This window comes from Corvus moneduloides, chromosome 7, assembly GCF_009650955.1.
Source record: "Corvus moneduloides isolate bCorMon1 chromosome 7, bCorMon1.pri, whole genome shotgun sequence".
Lineage (NCBI taxonomy): Eukaryota > Metazoa > Chordata > Aves > Passeriformes > Corvidae > Corvus > Corvus moneduloides.
In genome coordinates, this window is record NC_045482.1 from 39258148 (window position 1) to 39282683 (window position 24536).

The 24536-nt window shown below is 41.2% G+C and overlaps 1 protein-coding gene across 9 annotated transcripts in view; it reads left to right on the plus strand.

Annotated features, from left to right (window-relative positions):
• The window catches only part of PKP4 (plakophilin 4), a 72162-nt gene that overhangs the window by 34205 nt on the left and 13421 nt on the right, over window positions 1-24536 (plus strand). For 6 of the 9 annotated variants that reach the window (XM_032114108.1, XM_032114105.1, XM_032114106.1 and 3 more), the window contains 9 exons: window positions 5495-5607; window positions 9923-9957; window positions 14132-14263; window positions 14416-14606; window positions 15401-15956; window positions 18342-18533; window positions 20007-20217; window positions 23042-23174; window positions 24246-24459. In XM_032114108.1, the coding sequence (XP_031969999.1) occupies window positions 5495-5607; window positions 9923-9957; window positions 14132-14263; window positions 14416-14606; window positions 15401-15956; window positions 18342-18533; window positions 20007-20217; window positions 23042-23174; window positions 24246-24459 (1777 nt within the window). The remainder of the gene's footprint in view (window positions 1-5494; window positions 5608-9922; window positions 9958-14131; window positions 14264-14415; window positions 14607-15400; window positions 15957-18341; window positions 18534-20006; window positions 20218-23041; window positions 23175-24245; window positions 24460-24536) is intronic. The other 3 variants (XM_032114104.1, XM_032114110.1, XM_032114109.1) reach the window with 2 other exon arrangements.

Sequence of the window (24536 nt, forward strand, 5' to 3'; positions counted from 1 at the left end):
GCTTATATGAAGGAAGGTGTAAATCAACTTCGGTTTTGTTTGTCCTCTTCTTTGTTGCACATTTTTATCATGAAAATATCCAAAACATAATAGCCTTTTCTGTAGCACTGTGTGAACTTTCACAGGTAATGGAAGTTGTGTGGCTCTGCACTGTGGTTGCAGTTGAATAAGAAATAGTAAATGCAAGGTAAAAATAGTCCTCTCAAATGTAGGCTACACTTTCTTAGATGAGCAACTTGAGCTGTTGAAAGAGGCTCAGCTCAATTGTTCAACAGACAACACTTTGTGATTAGAACACATTTCATAGTTCAGCTTACAACTACCTTCATAATATTTCGTAGACAGTGACATTTGGCATTTGAAGCAACTTAGCATATCCCAGTGTTACTGCAACTAGGAGTACCAGCCCATCCTAGCCCAGTTTTCTGCCACAGCAGCCACTGAGAACTGGTCAAGTCAAGAAGCTGCAAGAGATGCCTTTGTTTATTAGAGGCATTGTCTCCCTCTGATGTCCAGCTGCCCGATCTTGGTCTGGCTAGCCAGGCATGAACCATTCAAAAGGAATCTGTGACTTCTCTTTGCTGCTTGTGCAGTTGCTGCTGATTCTTCCAGAGCTGTCACTAGAAAACCTTTTGCTAGCCACCTGGGCCACTGTTTGTTTAAAGTTGTCTGTGTTTTTCCAGAGGTGTTCAAATCACAACAGGGCAGGAAGAAAGTAATTTTTATTTTTTGATGTGGTGAATGTAGATTCCTCATTCACTTCCATGTTACTGAGGGATAAAAGTTCCTCATTAAATGAAATGCAGTTGAATCTGCAACATGGTATCATGATAGGATACAGATGGCACAGAATTGCCCTTAAACCCTTTTATTATCCAAAGCCCGCAACAGGACAATGGCAGTCTTCATGGTCAGTTGTGCAAACAGCATTCCCATTAATTACTTGTTTTCAAATATTTGCTGACAAGAGCCCAGCACAGTGTGTTGGTGGTTGTTGTCCCTTGCCCCAGAGCCACCAACCTCTCAGAGATACTCAGCTTTCACATGGAAGGAGTATTCAGCTGTTGAGATTGGTATGACTGGCCTTGTCTGTACCTTGGTGCAGTGAAGTGTCGTCTCGAGTGAGATTTCTGCTTGGCATGTGGAGCTCACCCAGGAAGAGCGGTTGGTCACCTGGTGTGAGCACTACAACATCAACAGAGGGTTTGGCCCTCCTCCAAAAACTTCAGCTTTCAAAAGGAAATTACACAGAGCTAAAATGTTCTGGGCTCTGGTTTTCACTCGTGGCAGCCTATCTGCCTGTCTGCCTGCAGTCAGTACAACTGCTTTCCAAAGTGAGCTGCTTTCTTGCCCTGTGTGTGTGCTTCCTGATCCAGAGCTGGAATTGTGGTTAAAGCTGTCTTTTATTGTAGTTTCGTAATAAGAATTATGGTCTGTGGCTTTGCAGTGGAATTTTAGGTTATGAGCATAAAACCTGCCGTTTGATAAGGTGATTAAATAGTTGATGCTAAAGAGGTTTATAGAATTACAGGTTGCTTTTTTCCCCTCAATGTGTGTTAAATAATTTTGAATAAAAGTAGTTCTGGCCAAGCCAGTGTAGTGTATCTGTCTGAGAAGATTTGTTTGGTCCTTGGGATGCAGTATGGCAGCGTGTTCTGTAATTTTGTCTGTGATTTTACTACATGCTTGCCACATAGATATTCTGCTGCTAATGCTAATAAGCTTATGAAGAGTTGTGTTTGAGTTCTGCAGCCATTTTGTCAGTAGTCAGTGCTGTAGGATTCAGTGAGTTGTGATTTGTGCCCAGGGCAGCAGCTCCTCTGTGTTGGGAGCATCCTGTTTGAGGAGTGAGCTCTCCCACTGCTCCCAGAGAAACTGGATAGGGAAGCAAATTCCAATAGAGTCCTGTCAAAACTAGTGTGCTGTCTGATAGATACACATTATGGGGGTATGTCCATTCAGAGTGGTATAAAATTTCACTATAAGGAAGCATAAACTAGAAAGGTGATCAATTTAGGGTTGGTTAGGACTTAGTTTTCTATAATAATAATACAATTTAAGCTAAAAGAAGAAAGTTTTAAAGCATGAGGTATTCTAGCTGTAAAAAAGATGGTAGCTCTGAAACTATCCATCTTGTGTATTTAGGCAGGTATTTAAGACATATCACCTGCTGCAGATATCAAATTTAAGAAGGCGTATACAAAAGTCAGCACTCATTGTTTCGAAGTTTGTAAACTGCTGCTTCATTGGACTCCTAGGCTGCTCACGCCAGAATGTACTCCAACTAGAAAGTAGAGCTGGATTTTTTTTTCTTACTATGCTTGCACTTGCAAAAGCACGTTAGATCTTCCTAAGCATCAGAGTGATTTAAAACTGGCAGATGAGTTGCGGGCCTCTTCCCCCTCTGCTGTTCAGTGCACTGTGCAGTTTGTGGCTTCCCGGTCAACACCAAAATAAAGTGAGGAACAGTGTAAACAGACAGATGATGGTGTTCCCAACTCAGCAGTGCAGGTGCCTCTGAAGTGACCAAATGAGGCTTGGTGGCTTTTCCTTTTATTTCTCCTTATTTCAGTTTTTCTGATAGAATATGAATGAGTTTTGCTTTTAAATGTAGTTTAAATAAATGAAGTAAAATTTATTGCTCTGTTGTCCATTTATGTCATTCACCTCTTCTACTCTCAAGAAAAATAGAAGTATAGTTCTTCTGTTTTAACTGCCTTTGAATTTTTGTAGTGTGGGCAAAAAATTTTTATTTAAATGGGCAATTTATTACTTGAGATGTTATGCAGCAAGACGTTTTCTAGAATAATGTGTTCATTTATGTCTCTATCTGTAATGGAAAGGGAAATTAATAGAGATTGGTTGAATGGAAGCAATTAATGGCTAGCATGTTTTATTTTATTCATCTAATTAAAAGATCAGTAAATAACAGATTCAGATTTGCAGTTTGCATCTACGACATTGCTCTTTTAATATTGGTTTAATAGTAAGGAACACAAAACAGCTTTAAATATATGCTAAATGTTTTATATTATTTCTGCATACAAGGAGCACAGTATTGTTTATTTTGCAGGTTTGTATTTGTTACATGCTGTATAATACAGCATCATTTACTTGTGAAGAAGTTTGTCTGGCTGACATTTGCTCCAAAATTTGCAGAACTTCAGCATCTGAACGGAATTTTTTTTTTTTTTTTTTTAAATCACAGCATTCCCCGCTAACATATGAATGACCATCTGGAGAAATCAGCTTTTAGATGGACGTATTATCTATATTCTGACTTAGAACTGGAAAATAAGCTATCATTTATAAACTGCTTTGACTTTCTTTACTTTATAAATTTCTTCAACTTTGTTCACTTAATAGACATTTTAGTATTTTCTCTCCAAAAGACAGACTGTCCTAATGAGCTGACTGGGTGCACGTGTACTGTTGTGGTATAACATGGAGCTGAATCGAGCCAAGCCTTGATGTCATACTGTGACCACTGGGTCTCTGTGTCGTACAAACCTTTGGGTGTTATCCAGGCTTTCTAGTCCAGACACAGGCCTATGAGGTTCGTGATGGTCCATGGGTTATCATGTTCATGAGACTCTTCATTTCAGGTCTCAGGATTAAAACAATTTAGCTGTGGAATTCAATCTAAAAGCAGATTTTAATTAAATCCAAGTTTAAAACATGTCCAAAATGCTTTTTCATACCTGAGCATCCACTGTGTCAAGTTTTTCTAATACTGAGGCTTGACAGCAATGCCAGCTGTTGTGGAAGGGGTGTCCCAGAGGAGGCTGAGGGCCACAGCTCCTTCCCATAACTTCAGCATATTCTGCTCTGTTCTTTGAGTAGAGCAATAGTAGAAAAGCTCTGTGGATGCTCGTGTCCTGAGGCAGTGCTGGGAGAGCTCCATGTCCTGGATGCAAACCCACTTTTGCTGCAAAATTTGGGATGTTAGGGTGTTTATTCAGTTTGGTTAGTGAGTTCTCAGAAATGTTTGGAAATGTCCGCAATCCCTTGTATCCTCTGGGAAGGGCAGTCAGCTGTGTGTGTGTAACAGCCAGTTCAGTGTAGTGGGCTCAGATCAGACCTTCAGAAGTAGCTTTTTCAGTTTTGTCATCTAATCTAGTCATTTTGGCAGTAGGGCAGCTGCTGTTTGCCCTGGGCCTCAGCTGCCTGCCTGATGGCATAGGTACTAACTAGCCTTCTTTTGGGGAGTTCTTGGAGGGGATCTCATTGTGTTGTTGGTAGAAAAATCTTTATCTCAACTTCTTAGAATAGCTTTTCCCTACACTTACTCTGAGCCCCTATTGTTAGTCCAAGTCTCCTGTGCACTGTGGAAGCTCTTGGGGTTGGAGCAGGGAGCAGAGGCCCCTGCGGAGTGCTGGGAGCTATGGGACACTGCTGAAGCACCCTTCATCTTACTGAAAAGGGGCGCAAGCTGCAGGGAGTGGAGAGTGGTTCATGAAAGGGAAGTGGTTCAGCCCCATTCCATGTGATGTAGGGTGTGAAGGAGCAGTTTGCAGGAGCTGTTATCCCTGGCTCACATGCAGCTGCTGGGCAATACCATTACATGAGTCACACACGGGAGAAACCTCACTCACATGGGAGAAACCTCATCAGTAATTTGAGCTTTCAAGTCAAAGGAGTGCGCTGTGTTACACTTGACTTGTATATAAGACTTGCTTTGTGCTTCATCCGATTGCTAAATATTGGTGGCCATCTATTTTTGTATGGTTTACCTAAGCTTCAGAGGGTTTACAGTATCAGTTTGAAAAATAATGCAATTGCGCAACAGAACCCTTTTCTCTGGTCAATAAAAGCTAACTGAGGAGAAAAACACCCTCAATATCCTTTGATGTGACATAGTCTGGATTTCAGAGTGCTATAGAAAATGGTCCAGATTTCAGTAACACCCATCCTGTGCAGCACTGGTATTTCCCACATCTTCCTTGCAGCATTTCGTTCCAAAAGCCTGTTACAAAGGCTGAAGAAGTTTGGTACCCTTGACCAAGAAATACAAAAAAAAGCTGAACTCAGAAAAGGTGAAATAGTACATCTCTACACTCAGCCAGTTTGAAGTTATAAATCTTAAGGTTTCCAGCTACAGTCAGAATGTAGGATACCTTAGGATTTGAAGGTTTGTGATTGGAAAGGTTAGGATACGATATTTTCCGGTTTCCTTGTTTATAGATGAAATTGAAGACTGACTTTATAGGCACTGATTTTGTTGGACTGTGGTAACATAAGAAGACACAAAAATTTTAATTGCAGGAGGAATAAAACCCAAGAGTGCTTAAACATGTTTTCTTTCTGTAACAGGTGATAAATCAATATTTGCATGAATCACTGATTTAAAGAACCATTAAATTTCCACTTTTCTAGTTTATTCCCCTAAGGAAGAGTCAAAACACAACTGTGATGAATCAGTGATTGTTTCAGAGTTAATCCACACCCATTTTTTAACATCAAGAATGCTTTTCTTTTTATTTTGGAATTTCAGGAGCTTCAATTTCAAAGACTTACCAGAGAACTGGAAGTGGAAAGGCAAATTGTGGCTAATCAGCTAGAGAGATGTAGGCTTGGAGCAGAGTCACCAAGTATCGCCAGCACAAGGTACAGGTCCTGATGACTTTACTTTCATTTGTCCCATAAATTAAAGGCTTTTTAGTGGTGCTTATGTCCTCTATATATATATTTTCACTGATAGCTGCTCACCTCTATTAATATCTGACGGATTAAAAAAATGCAGATTTGCTGGAAAGAGTTATGGGACAGTTTCAAGAGGCCTCTCTAATGATTACATTTTCAATGGAGTGTATGTAAAGCTTTAATTTCTCTTTAAACATGTTGAATTTTACCTTTTTAGATTCATCCCAGGAGACATACAGTAGACTTGCACGTATTTGAATCAAAGTAACAGTGCTAGTTAAATGCAGTAATCCAGGTTTTTTTTTTCCTAAATTTTTCTAAATTAACTATCCAATTTCATTCAGCTTTTCTGAAACACTGTCTGTTGTTACATGTGTTTTCAGTGCCGGTGCACTCTCAGCTCTGGCTGTGCATGAGGCTGGGGTTGCCAAGGGTGTTCTGCTGCCCCCAGTGCTGTGTTCCCATGCCCAGCTGGTCAGGCTGGCTTGGGAGTCTCAGTTGTTCCTTGGCACTGGGTTGCAAAATGAAGTAGCATCCATCAGTATGACTGACTATGTCCAGGTGTAGTATTCCAGACACTTTCTGAATTCACACCTAGAGAATTAGTGCTTTCCAGGGTCACCTGGAAAGCACCAGTGAGTCCCAGGACTACCTGTTTTTGGTGGCAGTGCTGGTTAATTTGTTGGGGGGGAACATAGGATTGCTTAGGTTCCTGGCACAGGGTCTGGCAGAGTGGGTAGAAGAATCAGCTGTATTGGTGAATTCAAGAAGATAGCTGTTAGAAAAGTTGAAGACTGAAAATTACCGCATTTACTTAAAATACTTGTGAAAATGTCTACTTATCTGTCTCAACAAGAAAAGCAAAATACTGATTTTCCTGGTTTCCAGTTGCTTGTAAGGTTTAATACAAGTTTATGGAGTTTAGTATATGGCATTTTATTAGAGAAATCCCCCTGTACTAAGAATTTAAAGTTACACAAAGTTTTATACCCTGCATATAGTTGTAAATGTGTTGTTGATGTAGATATTTAAAATGGAAGCTAAAGGACAAGTAAAACAACACATTCAGTCTGTAGGGGTGCTTGAGTCTCGCTGGCAGCTCTGCCTGAGCAACACACCCGGATTGCTGGGAACAGCCCGTTGCTGCTCCTGCCTCACAGCACAGATGTATTCCAATGATGGAGGCATAGCCAAGTAGTGAACTGAAATACTACAGGAATATGTGTGAAGTACATACATTTTAAACAGAATTATATTTTTAGCTTTTTACAGCTTTTCACCATTTTACAAATATTTAATAAATAATACTTAATTTTTTTCATCTGTTGTCTTTTTTTGATGACAACAGCAGTATAGCCAAGCAGGAAGGTAGGCGATGGAAATCACTGCTTTTCTCTCAAGTGGTGGTGTTTAAACCAGAAATACTTTTCACCTTATGGAGTACTTGCAAAGATAGTAGGTTTAAACTGTTTCATGTCATGCAAAACCTGTGAAAGATGCACTGGGGGTTGACCTGTCCAGTCAAGGAACTATAATTGTGTTTACGTCATTTTTAAAAAAATAGCAAACTGCTTAACAAAATCAGAAGTCTGCAATTTCCCTAAATGCCAGTGTTATTCCTGAAGCCTTGCTGTCCTGTGCACAGGTGCTGGATGGGACCTGGCTGGGGCCTCCACCAGCCTCTTCTACCTTAGCAGAGTGGCAGAGCCACGTTAGTGAGAGGGATGCTGGCCCCTGCTCTAACCTGGAAATCCAAAGCTGGAAAGTGTTTGTTTGAGAGCTGCCACATGAAAATATAAAGTAGTGCTGGTGGTCCTTAGTGTGTTCTGTCTCTAAATGACTTAATGCTAAACCTTTTCCATTTATCAGATTTTTATTTTTTCCAGATTGGCAGCTGCGTCAATTTTGTGTCTAAGATAACTTTGAACTAAAGGAGTGAAATGGCAAAGAAAAGGTGTGAAATTAAGAAAGGGGCAAAACTAAAAAAACTACCAAACAACAAAAAAATCAAATTAATCAAAACCTCAAACCAAAAAAACCCAATCCAGATCCTTAAAAATGCAAGTGAGGAAAAAAATCAAAAGGGTCAAAAAAAAAAAAAAAAAAAAGCATAGATGGATTTCAGCACAGTTTGTATGCATGCTCCATCTCCAGTTACCAAATATTTGTGTTACTGTCATATTTGTCTCTATCTTCTCTAATTGAAACTGTACATCATACCAAGCTGTTACGATATTTCTGATAGAGGAGTATCTCTGCGTGTCTACTCTACTAACCTAATTCTTTTTCAAGGATAGTAGTGGGCTAAAATGTAGCATTTTCCGAAGGGCAGCTCACCACGTGGGCACTCTTTGGATATCTTACTTGCTACTGTCTGGAAGAGACAGCATTGCAGTTAATTCCAGCAGCAGCTCAGCATGGGCCTTGCAGTATGTCCCCACAGTGGCTTTTAAACAGTGGAATGAAATGCGCTGGACTTACTGCTCAAAGCTGAAAGATTTGCTGTCTTCAAAACATTGCACCTGCTAGGTGACAAAATCAGGTGATGATATCAGTAAGTGATGTATGCTGGACCTGTTCCAAAATCATTTAATAAGAGTCAAGGTAAATGCTTGACCAGTTGAAGTATTGACGAAGCAGCTTTCTTCATGTGACCCACGGTCAGAGCAGCCTTTTTCATTCCTACATTCCGTACCTGTAAAGGAAGTTCAAGTAGTCAGGTATGTTGGGCAGGGACGTGCTCCAGGTAACAGTCTTGTGTGTGTGACAATAAAGTATTTGTGTGTATTCAGTGTGTGTGTTACCATTGCCAGAAACGCTGAGCCATGTTGCCTCGGTGTAGGGAATTGAGTTTCCAGAAAGTCTGAGGAACAGAGTAAAGGGCAAGAGTGGAAAACTTGGTATTTAGGTAGCGTGAGAATTCTGTGGCCAGAGGTTGACTTTAAGACACTTGAAGCCTACATTAGAATTCTCCTTTTTCCTGAAGTCTCATTGTAATTCTAGTTCAGTTTGTGCTAGCATGTGTCTTTAGCACTCTTATACAAATATTTTGTTTCCAAAAAGGTTCCTAAATGGTTGACTTCATTTTAGGAACCAAGTATCTTGTGCTGTTCAGTTGCTGAGCTAGTTTTCTGTAATTAGTAGCTGTGGTAGAAAGAAGTAAAATAAAAAAATCATTTAGAAATTGCTACATCTTACCCAAAATCATAGTCTCATGCTGATATTTAGGCACAATAAAATCTGATGGACTTGCCTGTTTTTCCTTTAAAGAGCTTTTAGTTTAGAAAATAGCTTATAATCACTGCAAAAAACAACATATTATTCCAAGTTTGATATTTTATATTTAGAGTAAGGAAATACATTTTCCCATAAAAATATTTAGAATATAACACATGGATGAATTCTGCATTTGTCTGCAGAGGTGGTCGTGCATCAATACTACTGTCAGCATGGGAAAGCCCATGCTCGGTGGAAGGACAAAAGGGTAAAGATAGTTTGATAAAAAGTCATTATTGGAAAAATGCAGGAGAAGGTTGGATTTTGCACTGATACCAGACACCTGCTTGGTCTGTGCAGTAGTTGGCTCTGAAGGCATCTCTCTAACCTGGACAGTGTGACATCTGTCTGCTCCTCACTCTCAGAATTGTAGCTGTGTGTCAGGTGGTTTGACTTGTTCTGTATGAAGGACCGGAATTCTCTCTGGAAAACTGGAAACTGAAGAAACAGTGAAAAAAATGAACAGAAATAGACCTATGATTTTTGAACTGCTTTACATGTAGAAGCCAGATGCTCTAGAGTGGTGATCCCCAAACCTCCTTTGCTGGACCCTGCCCCGAGCAGTGACTGCTCCTGTCTGAACAGAATGTTTGGTGCTGGTGGTACACAGATGTCTGTGGGCTGTGTATGCTGGTTGTGCTGTGCTGCTGGTGGCACACACTGGTGTGGGCTGTTACTGACATCATGGCACCTTAAACAGGAATTGTGTGTCATAAGTCATGCTCTCACCTGTCCTGTTGCAGACAGGTTATGCTGCTTGGTGCTGTGATGTACAGTAAGTTACAGTAAATAATTCCCACTGACTAATAGAAAATTGAACTTGATAACCGATGGTTTGGTTGTCCGGTGTAAAGCACTGCAGAGTGGTATCGACATGGACTATTGACATTTTTTCTGCTGGGGGGGGGTTTGTACAGTTTTCTATGATTAATTAAAAATACAATAAAAAGCCCAAACTAACCACATGGTTCATTTGTGTGATAATTTTTTTTTCTTTCTGCAGCTCTACTGAGAAGTCATTTCCTTGGAGATCCTCAGGTATTATCTTTTATGTACAATTTGCTTTAAGCCCAAGTAGATTTATATTCTTGGCATTCATTGCTTGTTTTGTCAGAAATGAAACATTAGCAGTAATGCTACATATCTTTTCCAAGTATCTTTGTTAAAGTATGACATTAATGTCTTCTTTGTCACACATGGGACACGTGTGTTCCTGTGTTACTGTAAAAGGTGCTTGAGCTTACAAGTACTTGCAAGTACTTTTCTTGTATCTTTATGTGCCTTTGCATTTCTGTGTGAGCTGTGACTATAACACAAGGCTTGTCATGTATTGGGTCTTCTTTGCAATTAATTAAAATTTACTTGTGAGTCTTCCCCCTGGCAGGTAAGGATCATGAAAAAATACTGCATGTTTTAAGCCTGAAAACTGGACTTTTTTTCTTTTTACTGATGTTCTTACTTAACTGAGAAGATCTCCAATAAGTGAAGGTTTTTCTGAGAGTGCTTTTTCTGCTTTTGTATCTCAGGATAGTGTGAACTTTCTTTCCAAAAGAAACATTTTTCTTGTACTGCTACATCTGCTCCTGACTATATTGGGGGAAAGGGTAGGACTATTTCTTCAAGGTGGCATTCATTCCCTGGTCTGTTGGAATAATCCGTCCTGCCCCTGACAGGTCAGAGCATGGAGCTCTGAGAGGTTGAGCGCATCAGTTACGGTGTTTAACATTGCGGAGTCGCGCTCTGGACTCCGTGGGCTCTGGAGTGATGGGGGCACGTGCAGGAGCCACCGTGGGACGGGCACAGACAATGGCTCCTGCAAGTCACTTGTTGTGCTGGATGACTGGGTGCTCTTGTCATGCTGGCCAAAAGTGGCCCACTGCAATCCCAGTGCAGTTGGCATTGTAGGGTGAGAGCTGCATGAACCCCGTTCTGCAGAGCGTTCCTGTCCCACTTGTACATACAGGGTGCTGTCTGTCCTCGGAGCTGTGCTGGCTGCTGCACAGGGACCCTGCCTGCTGCTCCTTGTTCAATCAAGCATATTTATAATTACTATAATTGGGATTATTTTATATCCCATTCCCAGTTTTTGTTTTATTTGGAGATTAAGCTCTTAAACTTGTGCATAATTGTATTTTCATGGTTTCTGTTGCTGCAGCTGAGGTGAGGCACACGTTAGCTTTTTTCCTCTCTTTTAAAGCTAATGTTCTCAACAGCCTACTTGTCCTGCCATTTAACTTTTGCTAGTCATGGTCATGCTTTCCAGGTATTCTTTCAACAGTGGTTTTAAACAGAAGTCAAATTTGTTTTTTCAAGTAATTGAGAAACCAGTCTTACATATTTTTTCAATGTGAATGTTGGTTTTGTGGGTTTTGTTTGTTGGCAGTTTTTAAATCACATTGCTTCCCCTTGTTCTATAATGTCCCAATGACATTTCACAACTGGTACAGATTCCTTCTGAGAGCTCTCAGCTGTTGTTTTACTTATTTATTTCGGCCAATTGCATTCCATTGCTTTATTTCCTTTTCTGATTTTCCTGTAACTTACTCGCTTTTCTCCTTAACCTTCCATTAGTTTCTTCCTTTTCGTTACTTTCTTTCTCTTTCTTTCCTTCTTTCTTTCATCCAGCTCATGTTTTTGTTTTATCCTTTAATTCTCTCCTCACATTTGTGTGTTTTTATTTAGAACTCTCCTGTGCACATCTCTGCTAAGAAGTCACTTGACATATGGCAAAAATTCTACTTCGGTTTCAATGCTGTATGTGTTAATGCAAACCTAGATGTGTATTTCTCACATCTCTGTATTCAAAGTAGTCTTTCCTGCAGTAATTGCTCAGAAGTGGGCATGTTGGAAAAAAAACCTATTTCTTGCTTATAATTTCCCAATCTACATCTCCTTTCCTGTTTACAGTTATGTTGTGATTGTGGCATGATTGTGGGTTTTATTCCCCAGTTCACCATGGATCTTTGTTTTGTACAAGTGTTACTAGATGCTGCTTTATGAATTGTAATCTGAAAATGCTGGAGTTAAAGATGGATAAAAACACTGCCTTAAATCACCTTTTTATGACTGTAGGTAGTGGTTTACGTCAAAAGCATCAGTGGACGATAAGATGTGACTGTAGCTATAATTGCATTCTGCATCAGTAGAACTATACAGAATTTTTCACAGAAGTGTAAAGTGATGTTGTTTTGCAGATGCTTATAAATAGAATATTAGATCAGCCATTTATAAGAAGGCTATTGTTTTATTCAGGGCATTCCTCCTGTTTCATGGTAGTGGAGTCAGATAGAAAGACAACAATTCATTTTATTCTGCATTCTTGCCTTTGTTAAACAGCCTAAACAGTCTTTATTTTTTAGCCCTACGAAGGCTTTGGCGTGGTGGGCAGTGTGTGATGGGAGCGGGGTTGGACTCAAAGCTCTGTCCTGGGAACATCTGCACTGAACAGCACAATTGGACCTTATTCTTCCTGTGTGTCTCTTCCCAAACTGATTGTCAGTTTGACATTGATTTAATATCATGTAATATCCAGTAACTGAGATAATAGGGCCTTGTATTAGATAAACAAAATGACTGAAGATTAAGGTATTGAAGTTGGATGTAATCCTAATGTAAAAGTCCAAGTCCTCCAAGTGCTTTATTCCGAAGAACATGGAACATCCACTGGTGGCTGTTACCATCTGGTGTTGAGCTGGTGTAACAGGCTGTGAAGTGAGTTTTTGCAGTGTTGATTCTCTGGATCATTTCTAGGCATACTGACAATTAAACTAATGGAAGTGTAGTAATACTTCTTATTAAATCTTAATTAAATTTGGTCATGATACTCCTATTCTAGTAAATTAACTAGCGTCAAATTTTACAAGCTAGTTTTGACCTATGGGCGTACTACTGATAAATAACTGCTGACTTCCTGGGATTGCTAAGATTTATTGATTTTTTTTTATTTTTTTTTTTTTTTTTTTTTTTTTTTTTTTTTTAATTTGACTAGTGTCCGAGCGTCCTTCAAAATAGCAATTGCTGAGTAACATTTTTAGTATGAATGTTCCATTATGGCTCATTATGCAGATAGTGAGACACCAGCATTTTGTGTCCAGCCACTAGTAAAAGCCAGAGTATTTCTGTGCAGCAGGCATCACTGCCCAGAGCCCACAGCTCCTGGCACTTAGCAGTCCTTGGGACTGGGCTGGTGGTCCTTGGCATGTTCCCTTTGGGTTCACTCCAGGCTCATTCATGGATTACTGCAGCAAGAATTTACGTTTCAGGTGGTATCTTTAAACATAACCTCCACTGCCTACTCTGCTTCCTCAGGGAGGTTTAGCTTGGATATTAGGGAAAATTCTTCATGGAAAGGGCTGCCCAGGACTGGGATGGAGTGCCCATCCCTGGAGGGATTTTAAAGCCATGTGGGTGTGGCACTTTGGGGACAAGTGGTGGCCTTGTACTGGGGGAACAGTTGGACTCGATGGTCTCAGAGGGCTTTTCTGACCTAAACTGTTCTGTGGTTCTGTACTGCATCTCTGCTGCCTGCATACATGATAATTGAATGCTTAATATTTCTGTTAAAATAATGTTGATTCAGTATCTTCATCTTCGTCCTTTTTCTCCCAGATTGTTTAGGTTTTTCCTTTCTTCATAAGAGCATTGCTGTGCCTCCTTTGCCTTTCTTTACAACACTGCCATTTGTCTGTACAATTCAGCTGACATTCTTGGAACCAAAGTTAGCTTAAGAGGCACATATTTAGATAGTAGTTTACTAAGTAAAAAAAAAAAGTATAGAAATTTGCTGCATCTGGTGTTCATAGTACACAAATAGGGATGAAATTCAGCACAGCCTTTTCTATCTGGAGGTGTTGATTACAGGCCCTTAAGACAAGGATAGCTGTCCACTGGGCACTGCTGCACAGTTGCACAGTGTTTCTATTCTTCAGAGTATACTAGGTAATCAATTAATTTTTCATTAAAATAGGTTGGAACATATATTTGAAAAATTAGAATTGTAGAATTACATCAAAACTTTCAGGAGACAAAAGTTCTCAGAGATTTGTATTAACATTCTCTTCATTGTGTTTGGGAGATGATACCTGTCTGCCAGTAAGCTGATTCTGTTTGGTGTAAGTCCTTCATTAGTATGTATGAGAAAATAATGATTATTGAGTTTGCAGGAAACTTGCATACAAAACACTGGATTTATCTAAATAATTTGTTCTTTCAGATCCTCCGCCCAGCAGTGTAAGCAAACCCCAGGTGTCAGAGGGTGTTCACACCAATGCCTATGATACTAGGACAGAAGCAGAGCAAGGGACTCTCTACTCACCAGAGCAGACATCTCTCCATGAAAGTGAGGGTCTGTTGTGTGCATTTTAAATATTAGACTATATTTCTGTATTGACAGTATGAAAACATAATGCAGTTATGAATGCATCAAATAACAAAGTTATATAATAATTTGTGAATTTGTTTGATGATTTTATTCTTATGCTGGCTTCATATCTACAGGGTCTGTAGGTAACTCAAGAAGTTCAACACAAATGAATTCTTATTCTGACAGTGGTTACCAGGAAATAAGCAGTTTCCATAACAGCCAAAACTTGAACAAGTCAGAGATCAGACAGCAGCATTCCCTTGGTGGACCTGCCAACAACCATGTGGTGAGGAGCTCACGCGCTGAAGGGCAGACGTCAGTCCAGGTACTCTGCTCAGTGCCCTGCACCTCTGGCTGTGCACGGGCTCCAACGGGGTTTAGAGACAGCAGCTGTATAGCTGGGCTCCCCTTTGTATGGGCTGGAGTTAATGTTACAAAGTTACAGGTTTTGTTTAACCCTTTCACTGGTTAAAAAGCCGGAATGGCTTGCAGCAGAGACTCGTTTGCTGGCATCAGCGCACGTGTGATCTGGGTCATTCACAGGAGTTGAAGTGAAGTAGCACTCCTGACTTCACAGTACACTGCTATTGTCATATCAAGAAAGTATCAGTCAAAATTCATTGGGAAATGGGGGAAAACTTCCGAGAAGTTAGCCTGTATGTAAGCATAGTTGTTAAAGGAAGATGCTGGTATTGTTCCCGTACATTCTATGGTTTCTAGCTTTTCCCTCCTTTTTTGGTAAATGGAATGATAGTAAGACTGTAATTGTCAGAACATTTCTAGATTATACCAGAACTCTTTGTGTTACTGTTCCTGAATTTCCAGAGTGGTTGAGTAGTAAGGAAGGAAAGCATAGGTGCAGATTAACATAGCAAGCCAAATGAGAATGAGAAACAGGTCGTTTTTTAATGTTAAATTGTCATTTTATATACTGAGAAGCACTGATTAGAAAAAAGTTACAGAGGAACTTGAAGGAATTAGGTTTAGGGTAAAAGCTACACTCCAGCTGCCTGTATATACTGTTGTGTGCATTTCCTGCTGACTCCTGTCTTGCAGGAGAACAATATCCACTGTGTGACCTTAATGATAAAACTCATAAATGTTTTTGATTTTCAACAGCCTTCAGCAAATACTGCTACCAACCGAGTCATGAGACGGGTCAGTTCGGTGCCATCCAGAGCACAGTCTCCCTCCTACGTGGTCAGCACCGGCGTCTCCCCGTCGCGGGGGTCGCTGCGGACATCTCTGGGCAGCGGGTATGGTTCTCCCAGCGTTGCTGAGCAGAGATCCCTGGCTTCCCACGCATACTCATCCACCACCCTGCCCATGCAGCGCGCGGGGTCCCCGTACGCTGGGCACCGACCTGCCTCCCCCTCGGCCGTGCGGCGCGTCGGCTCGCTCACCTCCCGGCAGGCAAACCCCAGCAGCAGCACTGCCCAGTACCAGACAGCAGGCAGAGTTGGCTCTTCTCTTGCCCTTACTGATGTGCAAACCAGAGTGGGATCTCCATCCCAAACTCAGCTGGGATCCTCTTCCCCGAAGCGTTCTGGCATGACGGCAGTTCCACAGCACTTGGGAACGACGCTGCAGAGGACAATTCATGACATGGAACAGTATGGACAGCAGTATGATATCTATGAGAGGATGGTCCCCCCACGGCCAGATAGCCTCACAGGTGAGTAATGGGCACAGACATGGATAAAATGCAGCACAAACCACAGCTGTAGAAAACCCAGAATGCAGTCGTGGTGTTGTGGATGAAACGCTGTAGTGCTGAGACATAATTGGGGTAGATGTGTCAGGTCAGTTGTAAATACTGATGTCAAACACTCTGTATCAATCACAAGTTCCTGGTGAATACTGGCTTTCTCTATGATTACTAATTGGTGGCTATGCATTGAATTAAATCCTATGATTTAAGTTGCTAACTGAAATTCTAAGTCTTACAGAGTCATGTCAACATTTTCAAAGGTAAAAGTACATTTAAATATGTGTGCAGGCTAAACATAAAGTAAAACATACTAGCCTGGAACTAATTTTATGTCTAGTTCTTTCTTAAAATATAAACTTACTACTGCTGAATAATAGGGGGTTTTTTTCCACTAGTATTTCTAGACTATCTCATCCTTCAAATTAAATATAGGGTAACCATTTTAATACTAGCTTAAAATAGAGTTCTAAAAGGTAGAATCTATTAATCTGAGAGGCAGTTCTTGTTAACATGCAGTTACTTTACATTTTAAGTTTTGTGTGTTACTGATTTTGTTCTGACCTTCATCTGAATGAGCACAGACAAGGTGATTTTCCAATTAGACCATGTGCCCTTCAGAACAGATGGCAACTTCTGGTTTTTCTTTTGAACTGTTATAGTGCAGGAAACTCCAAAATGCTCTCATCCCTCAGCAAAAGGTATAATGTGTCTTCTCCCTCACCTCTCTTTGCAAGACTTAATAATGTGCCAGTTTGATAAGGGATTGGGAATGAGTTTGATGGGAAAGGCTGTTCAGAAGTGTAAATGTGTACAGGCCATTTGTGGTAAAACAGCAGTCTTGCCCTCTTAAAATATTAGTCAGGTACTTTAGCACTGCTTGGAGATATCATCTTATCTAAACAGGTGAACTGATGTATCTTGAGAAAAAATAGTTATTGAGATAGTGAATCAGTGATTCAGAAACAGACACTTTAAAGTTAATGCTTTTAGAGTGAAAGAAGACATTAACGACATGGTAGTCCAAGCTGAGAGAGCATCTTATTTTATAGCTGTCTGAACTGTAACCTTTCCAGGAAACTTGAAGTGCTATAACTTCCCTGTGCTTGATGCTACAAATTAAGTAAGAATTCCTCAGTATTGTTAAAAAAGCTCTTACATATTCTAATATAAATTAATTTTCATGTGTCTTTAGAGGAAGCAGCTGAAATCTGAAACTCAAATTTGTGTATGATCAGTTTTCTAAGAGGAAAGTTTGGATGTGGGAAAGGTTTAGGGTACTGTGGCAGCCTTCAGTATAATCCAGAGCTAGTCCCTGCTGTGTAAGCAAGAGGAGAGAGTGGATATATGATCAGCTACTCTTCTGTGCTTACAGTCTCCATGTCCATGGGCTGCATGTTCTGGGAGAACAGTAATGTTGGAGATGACTGTCTTCCCAGGAGATGGCATTGTCACCTGGAGCTGTGGGCCCTGCTGCCCTCTTTGCCTGCTCAAGTCCTTCTGTTCTCACCACCTGTAGATGTGTTTTCTTAGCGATGGCCCAAAGGTTCCCTTGCAGACACTGTGGCAGAGCAGGTCTGGGATTTTGAGGGGGGAAGTACTCAGATGTAGGATACATTTGGTTAAACATCACTACTCCATTGTACTTTTGAACTTGTTCTGTAATCTCCATCATTTCATCATCCTTGTATAGCTAACTTCACATGTTCTGTTGCTTTGAAAACTGCCAAAGCTTTAGTGCCTGCGGTGGTAATGCCAAAGTCGACAAAGTTGTATACATTTTATATGAAATATTAATATATAGCAAGGTGAAAAAATCTCATCCAACTGCAGCATTGCTATTTATATGCAGACCATGGGCTATTTAAACCTTTATAAAGATTTTTCTCCATGTGCTTACTTTTCTGCTGCCACTATCAAGCAGATGTTTGCTCTTACTACTATGGACTGTTTCAGTTTCAGTATTACAACCAGCTTTAGTCTGTGCCCTCTGTCACTATGGGATTTCTGTCAGGTCCATACTTACCCTGTCATTGCTGAATCTGTGCACTGCACATGCTGATTCAGCTTTTATTCTCTGTGGTTTAGACTGCAAACGACAAAAAAAATTAAGTCAGAAAACTTCAAGTTGTCAGTGTACGGACAAAACTTTTGGTCAAGGAAATGCTGCTTTGTCAGTGAGCCTTTCAGTATGGGCCATTTAATAATGGAAAAAATGTAATGAGTAAGTCTTTGTAACTGTAGATTTAACCAACACCTTTTCTTGTCTAAGGGAAGAAAGATTCAATCCTGACAGCTCTGTTGCTTTGCTGAAGATGGGCCACCTAGACATTTCCCTGTGCTTGGTTGCAGGCCTGAGGAGTTCGTACGCGAGCCAGCACAGCCAGCTGGGGCAGGAGCTGCGCTCGGCGGTGTCCCCAGACATGCACATCACCCCCATCTACGAGGGCAGGACGTTCTACAGCCCCGTGTACCGCAGCCCCAACCACGGCGCCGTCGAGCTGCACCACGGCTCCCAGGCCGCCCTGTTCCGCACCGGCTCCGGTGGGTGACGGCCCCGGGCTCTGTCCGAGCCGGCTGTTCTGGGGCACGGGGCGTGACGGGGGAGACATGGAATGCCAGTACAGAAGGAAGAACTAGAGGGTATAAATTAATGGAGACAGAAGCTAGGTTTGAAGGACTTAAAATAACCTGTAGGAATTAAAAGGTTCTTTTGATGTTTGCAGGGAATGCTTGGGGCTATATATCACTGTCAGCCTGGGGTCAGAGTGTTTTCTGTTTGATAGCACACACGCAGGTACATCCCAGATACGTGTATTTAATGACACACAGAATTTATTGCTTTCTCTCTTGCATTCTTTGTGCATCACTCTCTTATGAATTGAGTTGGTTCATGGTTTTTTTTATTCATCAATATAGTAAAACAAGAGCTTTCCACTAAAATTACCTACTGCATCTTTCACAGTAGAAATACTGTTTTACCCAACTTCTCAGCAAAGCATAATGGTAAAGACTACAGCTGAGGATTATCTATTGGAACCAAAATATTCCCCTAGTATCTCACAGAAGTGCTACTCATGTATTGTGAAGAGCATAGGCATTAGTTTAGTATTAGGATTTACTTTCTGTAGAGAGAAATGTAATGCATGTTGCAATGCAGTTTGTTAAGGTTGATTAATAATTTGTATAGTTGTTTCCAAAAACTCTTAAGATATTAAGAGTGATTTAGTTAAGTAACCTCTCTAGAAGTATTTATAGAGAACTGTCCGATTCCTATGTCATGTTTTCACACACTTGAAAATGTCTTTTTAATGTTTGCTAATGTAACTGCAATACCAAGAGAACAGAGTGCTGAAGGAGGCACCAGTTTTTGCAATTCTCCTGCCTTCTACAACCTAGAATAAATGGAGTTTGTCAGAATGTGCCAATGAAGAAATATAACTGGAAACTGGAATTCTTTGTTTACTTGTCTACTTAATACCACTTACCTTGGAAGAACAAGAGCCGCCACAAGAGCTCTGTTCAGACAGGAAGATGCATGTTCTTGTTCCTGAACCACTCAGCTTCATTTTTGCAGTGATCTACATATTACCTTTTGTTAGGGAAAATGTACATGTAGTTAGGAAAAGCAAAATATCATATAAACAATATGAATTTTTGTTTACTTTCTTTTCCTTTTTGGTACAATAGGTGAATTGATATTATGAACTTAGAAAACACTTTGCACCCAGATTTCTGCTTGTTGGCATGGGATGCTTTTCCTACTTTAAATACTTGTTGAGGGAAGCTGAGGCACAAGTCAGATCCCACAAAACCTTTCATTCTGTAACTAACCTCTCCATCTTCCATGGGACACTGAGGAATTGCTCCCTGAAATCTGGCATCAGCTTCCAACACTGAGCACAGTACGCATTTTCAAGACTGATGTTTTTTTTGCTTGCACTGTTAAGTAGGTGTCACCCCTTCTCTTCAGCAGGCACTTGTTACCTGGTTGGTTTTGACACTGTTTTATCCTAGGCATGGGTAACCTGCAGCGATCCTCCAGCCAGCGTAGCACCCTCACATACCAAAGAAACAACTACGGGCTGCCCCCGGCGGCCGCGCTGGCGGAGCCGCTGCGGGCGGTGCCGTTCCGGCTGCCCGAGCCCAGCTACGGCCGCCTGCAGCCCGCGCCCGACGGCGGCACCACACGCTCGCCTTCCATCGACAGCATCCACAAGGACCCCAGGCAAGTCCCCGCTCCGGGGCTCGCCCGTGGCTGCCGCCAGGGCTCACTGCATTCCTTGCACACCTGTGGCAAGTGGTCCCATCTTCCGTGGCTTAATCAGTCATGACTCGTTTAAATATTAAGATCTCTACCTTTATTGCCAAAAGATTAAACACAGGCTGCTTCTTGCAGTAAGAAAAAGTAGCTGTTATGCATCTTATTATTACATTTTTCTTTCATGTTTGTTTCTCTGGAGAAGTTATTACAGGAAACACAACTTTGATGAGATTTGACTGGATTATTGCAAATATATTTTAGTAACCTGTAACATTGTAGTGAGATTTCTCTTTATAGGAATGGGAATTGGGGCTTGAAAATTCAAAAGTACACACGTAATTTATTTGAATGAATTTTTTATGAACAGCCTGCTTAAATTTCAAAACAAAGTGTTAAAACTATTTATAAATTTGCAATTTTGAAAGTGAACACATATTTTTGCAGTAATTACTGGTTTGATTTTGTAAATGTCTGTACACAGTGGGCCTTTGACAAACGTAGTACCGTCATTGTCACATAGACACTGTGCACTAAAACCTTGTATTTAACCTGGGAGTATCAAAGCCCAGGCTGTGCACAGCTTGGAGGGATTTATGAGTATGTCCAGTGTGGATTTGGAATTGGTAGGAATTCCAGTCCCTCTTCAGATTGCTGGTTCACTGAGGAACCAACTCATCCTGGAGGAGCTCGGCTCAGCCATGCCTCAAAAGCTGTCCTAGGGACATGTTGGGCACCAAGGAGACCTTGAGCAGAGATGGTGAGACTGGAGTGATGCCTTGACGGGGCTACCTAAAAACAGAGGCTAGACAAAACTAAGAGAATAAAGGCGGGTATATTTATTGAAGGGCCTTCAAGGTACACTTTGGGCAGTCACAGCCCTAGGGCTACACCCAAAATGGGCCACTGGATCATGGGTTTCCATACTTTTATAAGTTTGGTCAATTTGCATATTGGTGGTTAATCCTCCAATTACAATTTCAGGTAATGAAATCATTTACCCTCAGTTTGCTCCCCCTTAATCCACTTTGTTTACGTATTTCAGGGCCTGAGACAGTAAGGTGTCCTTGAAGTTCAGGCCTAGAGAGGATTTGTTTTGTCTGACCAGAATGGGAGAGCAGTAGCTAACAGGCTATATGGAGTCTTAGAGTTACACACTAAAGCATTGCAGGATATGAAAAATATAAAAGCTAAAATCCTAAGGCATCAGGAGCCTCATGGTGCATTCCCCTGGTCCTGTCTACAGCAGGCTTGTAGCACCAGGCAGTTACTCTAGTCTGGGCCTGTCCTATCATCTCAGCAATGAAAATGCTGCTTTAATGGGTTTTGTTGTTCTATTTATTAGAGGAAATTTATATATTTAAACTTTTTAAAATAGATATGGAGAGACTGAATTAATTTCATTAAACTGAATGGTACTTTCTTCCAAATGCTGTTAATAGGATAAGCTTAGCTCTAGGTAGTAAAGCTTGGAGGGCGCCTGCTCTGGTATGGTGGCAGGAGGAGTTACTTACAGCAGGGATGCTTCACATTCATAGCAAGGAACTTTAAAGAAACTCTGACACAGTCGTCACTGCTGATGCACCTTCTCAGCTTGTAATCTCACAGTGGAATAGTTTTTACCTTACATTTAATCTGTTCCAGTTTCTGATGTGCGTATCATGCTGTGGCAGGAGTCAGGGGAGCATGTTACACAGCCTGGGAATGGGCTGTTAGGAAGCACCACCCTGGAATGAGAGTGAAAGTGACTAGTTTTACTAGAAAGGCAGTTTTCCCTAGGGTTTTCCTATCATTAGTATGGAAAAACAAACCTCTGAGTTGTTGAGCAGTTCAAAGCCGGCACGGAACTGAGCTTCCCCTTCATGTGACTGTGAGTCCTGGGGAGACTTGACTGGCCAGGCCAGCATTAGTCTTGGAACAGCTCCCCAGCTACTGTTCTTAGAACAGTATGTTAGAACATAGCTCTTTTTTTGGTTTATTTTGACTTTGGTTTTTGGTTAGGTTTTACAGGGGCTTGAGGGGGGAGGGGGGTGTGTTTGTTTGTTGGGGTTGGTTTTAGGTTTGGTTTGTTTTTTCAGTTTTTTGTTTGCTTGGATTTTTGAGTCTGGGAAAACTTAAGATACTACTTTATCCCCCTCTAATCCTCCTTTACAGAAGGCAGATAGCCCAGCAAATATTAATGACTATGTTTCTAAATCTGCAAACTGGGCATGTTTCATGACTTTTCCAGGATTGGTCTGCACAAAATTGTTGTGGTTTAATGAAGGAGATTTTATTTAATTATTTTAAATTTACAATCCCTGAATAACTCAAATCAAGCAAACTTTCCTGTGTCTGATCCTGACAATAACACTTTGGGGTGTGCAGGTTTTGTTGAGGTATAATTGGCTTCTGCCTAGGGAGAACATTAGGCACTGAGAGAAAAGTGTGTGGAAATGATGCCCCTGAGCAGCACTGTGGAGGGGGTATCTTTTGCATATATATTTAACTTTTGGGAGATTTTTTTGTAGGTTGAAGTGTTTGAGTCAGTGTAACTTCAGTGTTTATTTGTAGTTGTGTGGTCCATAAGCCAACTGAAAGCACATTGGATATAGCATCCTTGTCCAGTTGGAAGACGAAAAGGTGATGTGACCCACTGTTATCCCATTACACCTGGTTTTCCTTCTAGCCCTCTTACTGCAGAACAAAACTGAAATTGTCAGAAAGCCCTTAAGATGCTCCAGTACTTGTACATAGTAAATTCCCATACATTTGGGAGTAATGCCTTCTCTCCATGTGTTGTCTGATGAAGGGAGTTTGCGTGGCGAGATCCAGAGCTGCCTGAGGTCATTCACATGCTCCAGCACCAGTTCCCGTCGGTGCAGGCAAACGCAGCTGCCTATCTGCAGCACCTCTGCTTTGGGGATAACAAAGTGAAAACAGAGGTAGGTGCTGCTTGCACTTCTCTTCCAGGGCAACGGTAGCAGGCAAACTAGGCCTCTTGCCTCTTCCTATTTTTTTCATCATAACACAGTATTTGTGACCCTCTTGTGTTCCTGTGCATACCAGATGGATGCTAATATTGATGTACCTGGAGTGTGTAATTACACACACACTCAGATTCTTCCTGTCATAAGAGCTGCATGGAAATTTTATGGAAATCTTTTACCTTGAGGTTGTGTCATCCAGCAGAACTGTAAAGTAGGTTTGCCGGAGCCTGGCTTTGTGTAACCTATTGATGGCTGGAGACTAGAACATCCAGGAGCTCTGGAGCGCTTTCACTGGTTTTAATCAAGGTGTTTTAACGCATCGTAGGGAATGAGTGAGCTGTCAGGCAAAGGAAAGGAGGCCAGCCCTAGAGAAACGTGGAGGACACTGTTTATGTCACTGTGATGTGGGGGCAGGACACATCTGAGTGGACATTCAGATTATTGTTGAAATTTCTTGAAACTTTGCATTTGAAGAGCTTCTCTTTTTGCAAAGCAGCTGTGAGCTGTTGATTTGAGGGAATTTGCCATTTCATTTGCATTGTGTGTGTGTTACATGTTATTTTCAGTAAAAAATTTATTTATGTTAGTAAAATGTTGGTGGAACTTTTGTAAGAAGATAACCCAACATAATTTAGTGTTCCTGAGAGATGAAAAGGTGGTAGTGGTTTTGATGTTCTGGTGACGATCACAGTAATAATCAGCTCTTATTTCCAATATTCCCTAAAAAGATATTCTGGGGTATGGGAAATTACTTTTAAACCCAGAAACAAAACTGATGCAATAACAATTTCTTCTGAACACAGCAAGTGTCTCAAAATGACCCTCAGCTATTGCAGTGGGGTGGGGGGAGAGGTTCACAGGAATTTCAGTCCCATGTAGCAATCGAGTCAATAAGGTTCAGCAGCTGTTTCTTCTGGAAGTAGGATGGAAAGTACTGTTCTCATAAAAACAAGAGCCTTTTACATCTTTAGAGTGAGGTGGGCAAGATCAGTAGGGTGCTGATGGTCCTGACATTCCTCTTTCCAGGTGTGTAGGCTAGGAGGTATCAAGCACCTGGTGGATCTCCTGGATCACAGAGTCCTGGAGGTTCAGAAGAATGCCTGTGGTGCGCTGAGGAACCTCGTTTATGGGAAGTCCACTGATGAGAACAAAATAGCCATGAAGAATGTGGGAGGGATACCGGCCCTTCTGCGGCTGCTGAGGAAGTCTGTCGATGCCGAGGTCAAAGAGCTGGTGACAGGTAAGCTTGGAAGGGAAGCTAGCAGAGAGCTATAATGCAAGTTATTTTTCTGGACACTTACGTCAATCAGTTAAAAC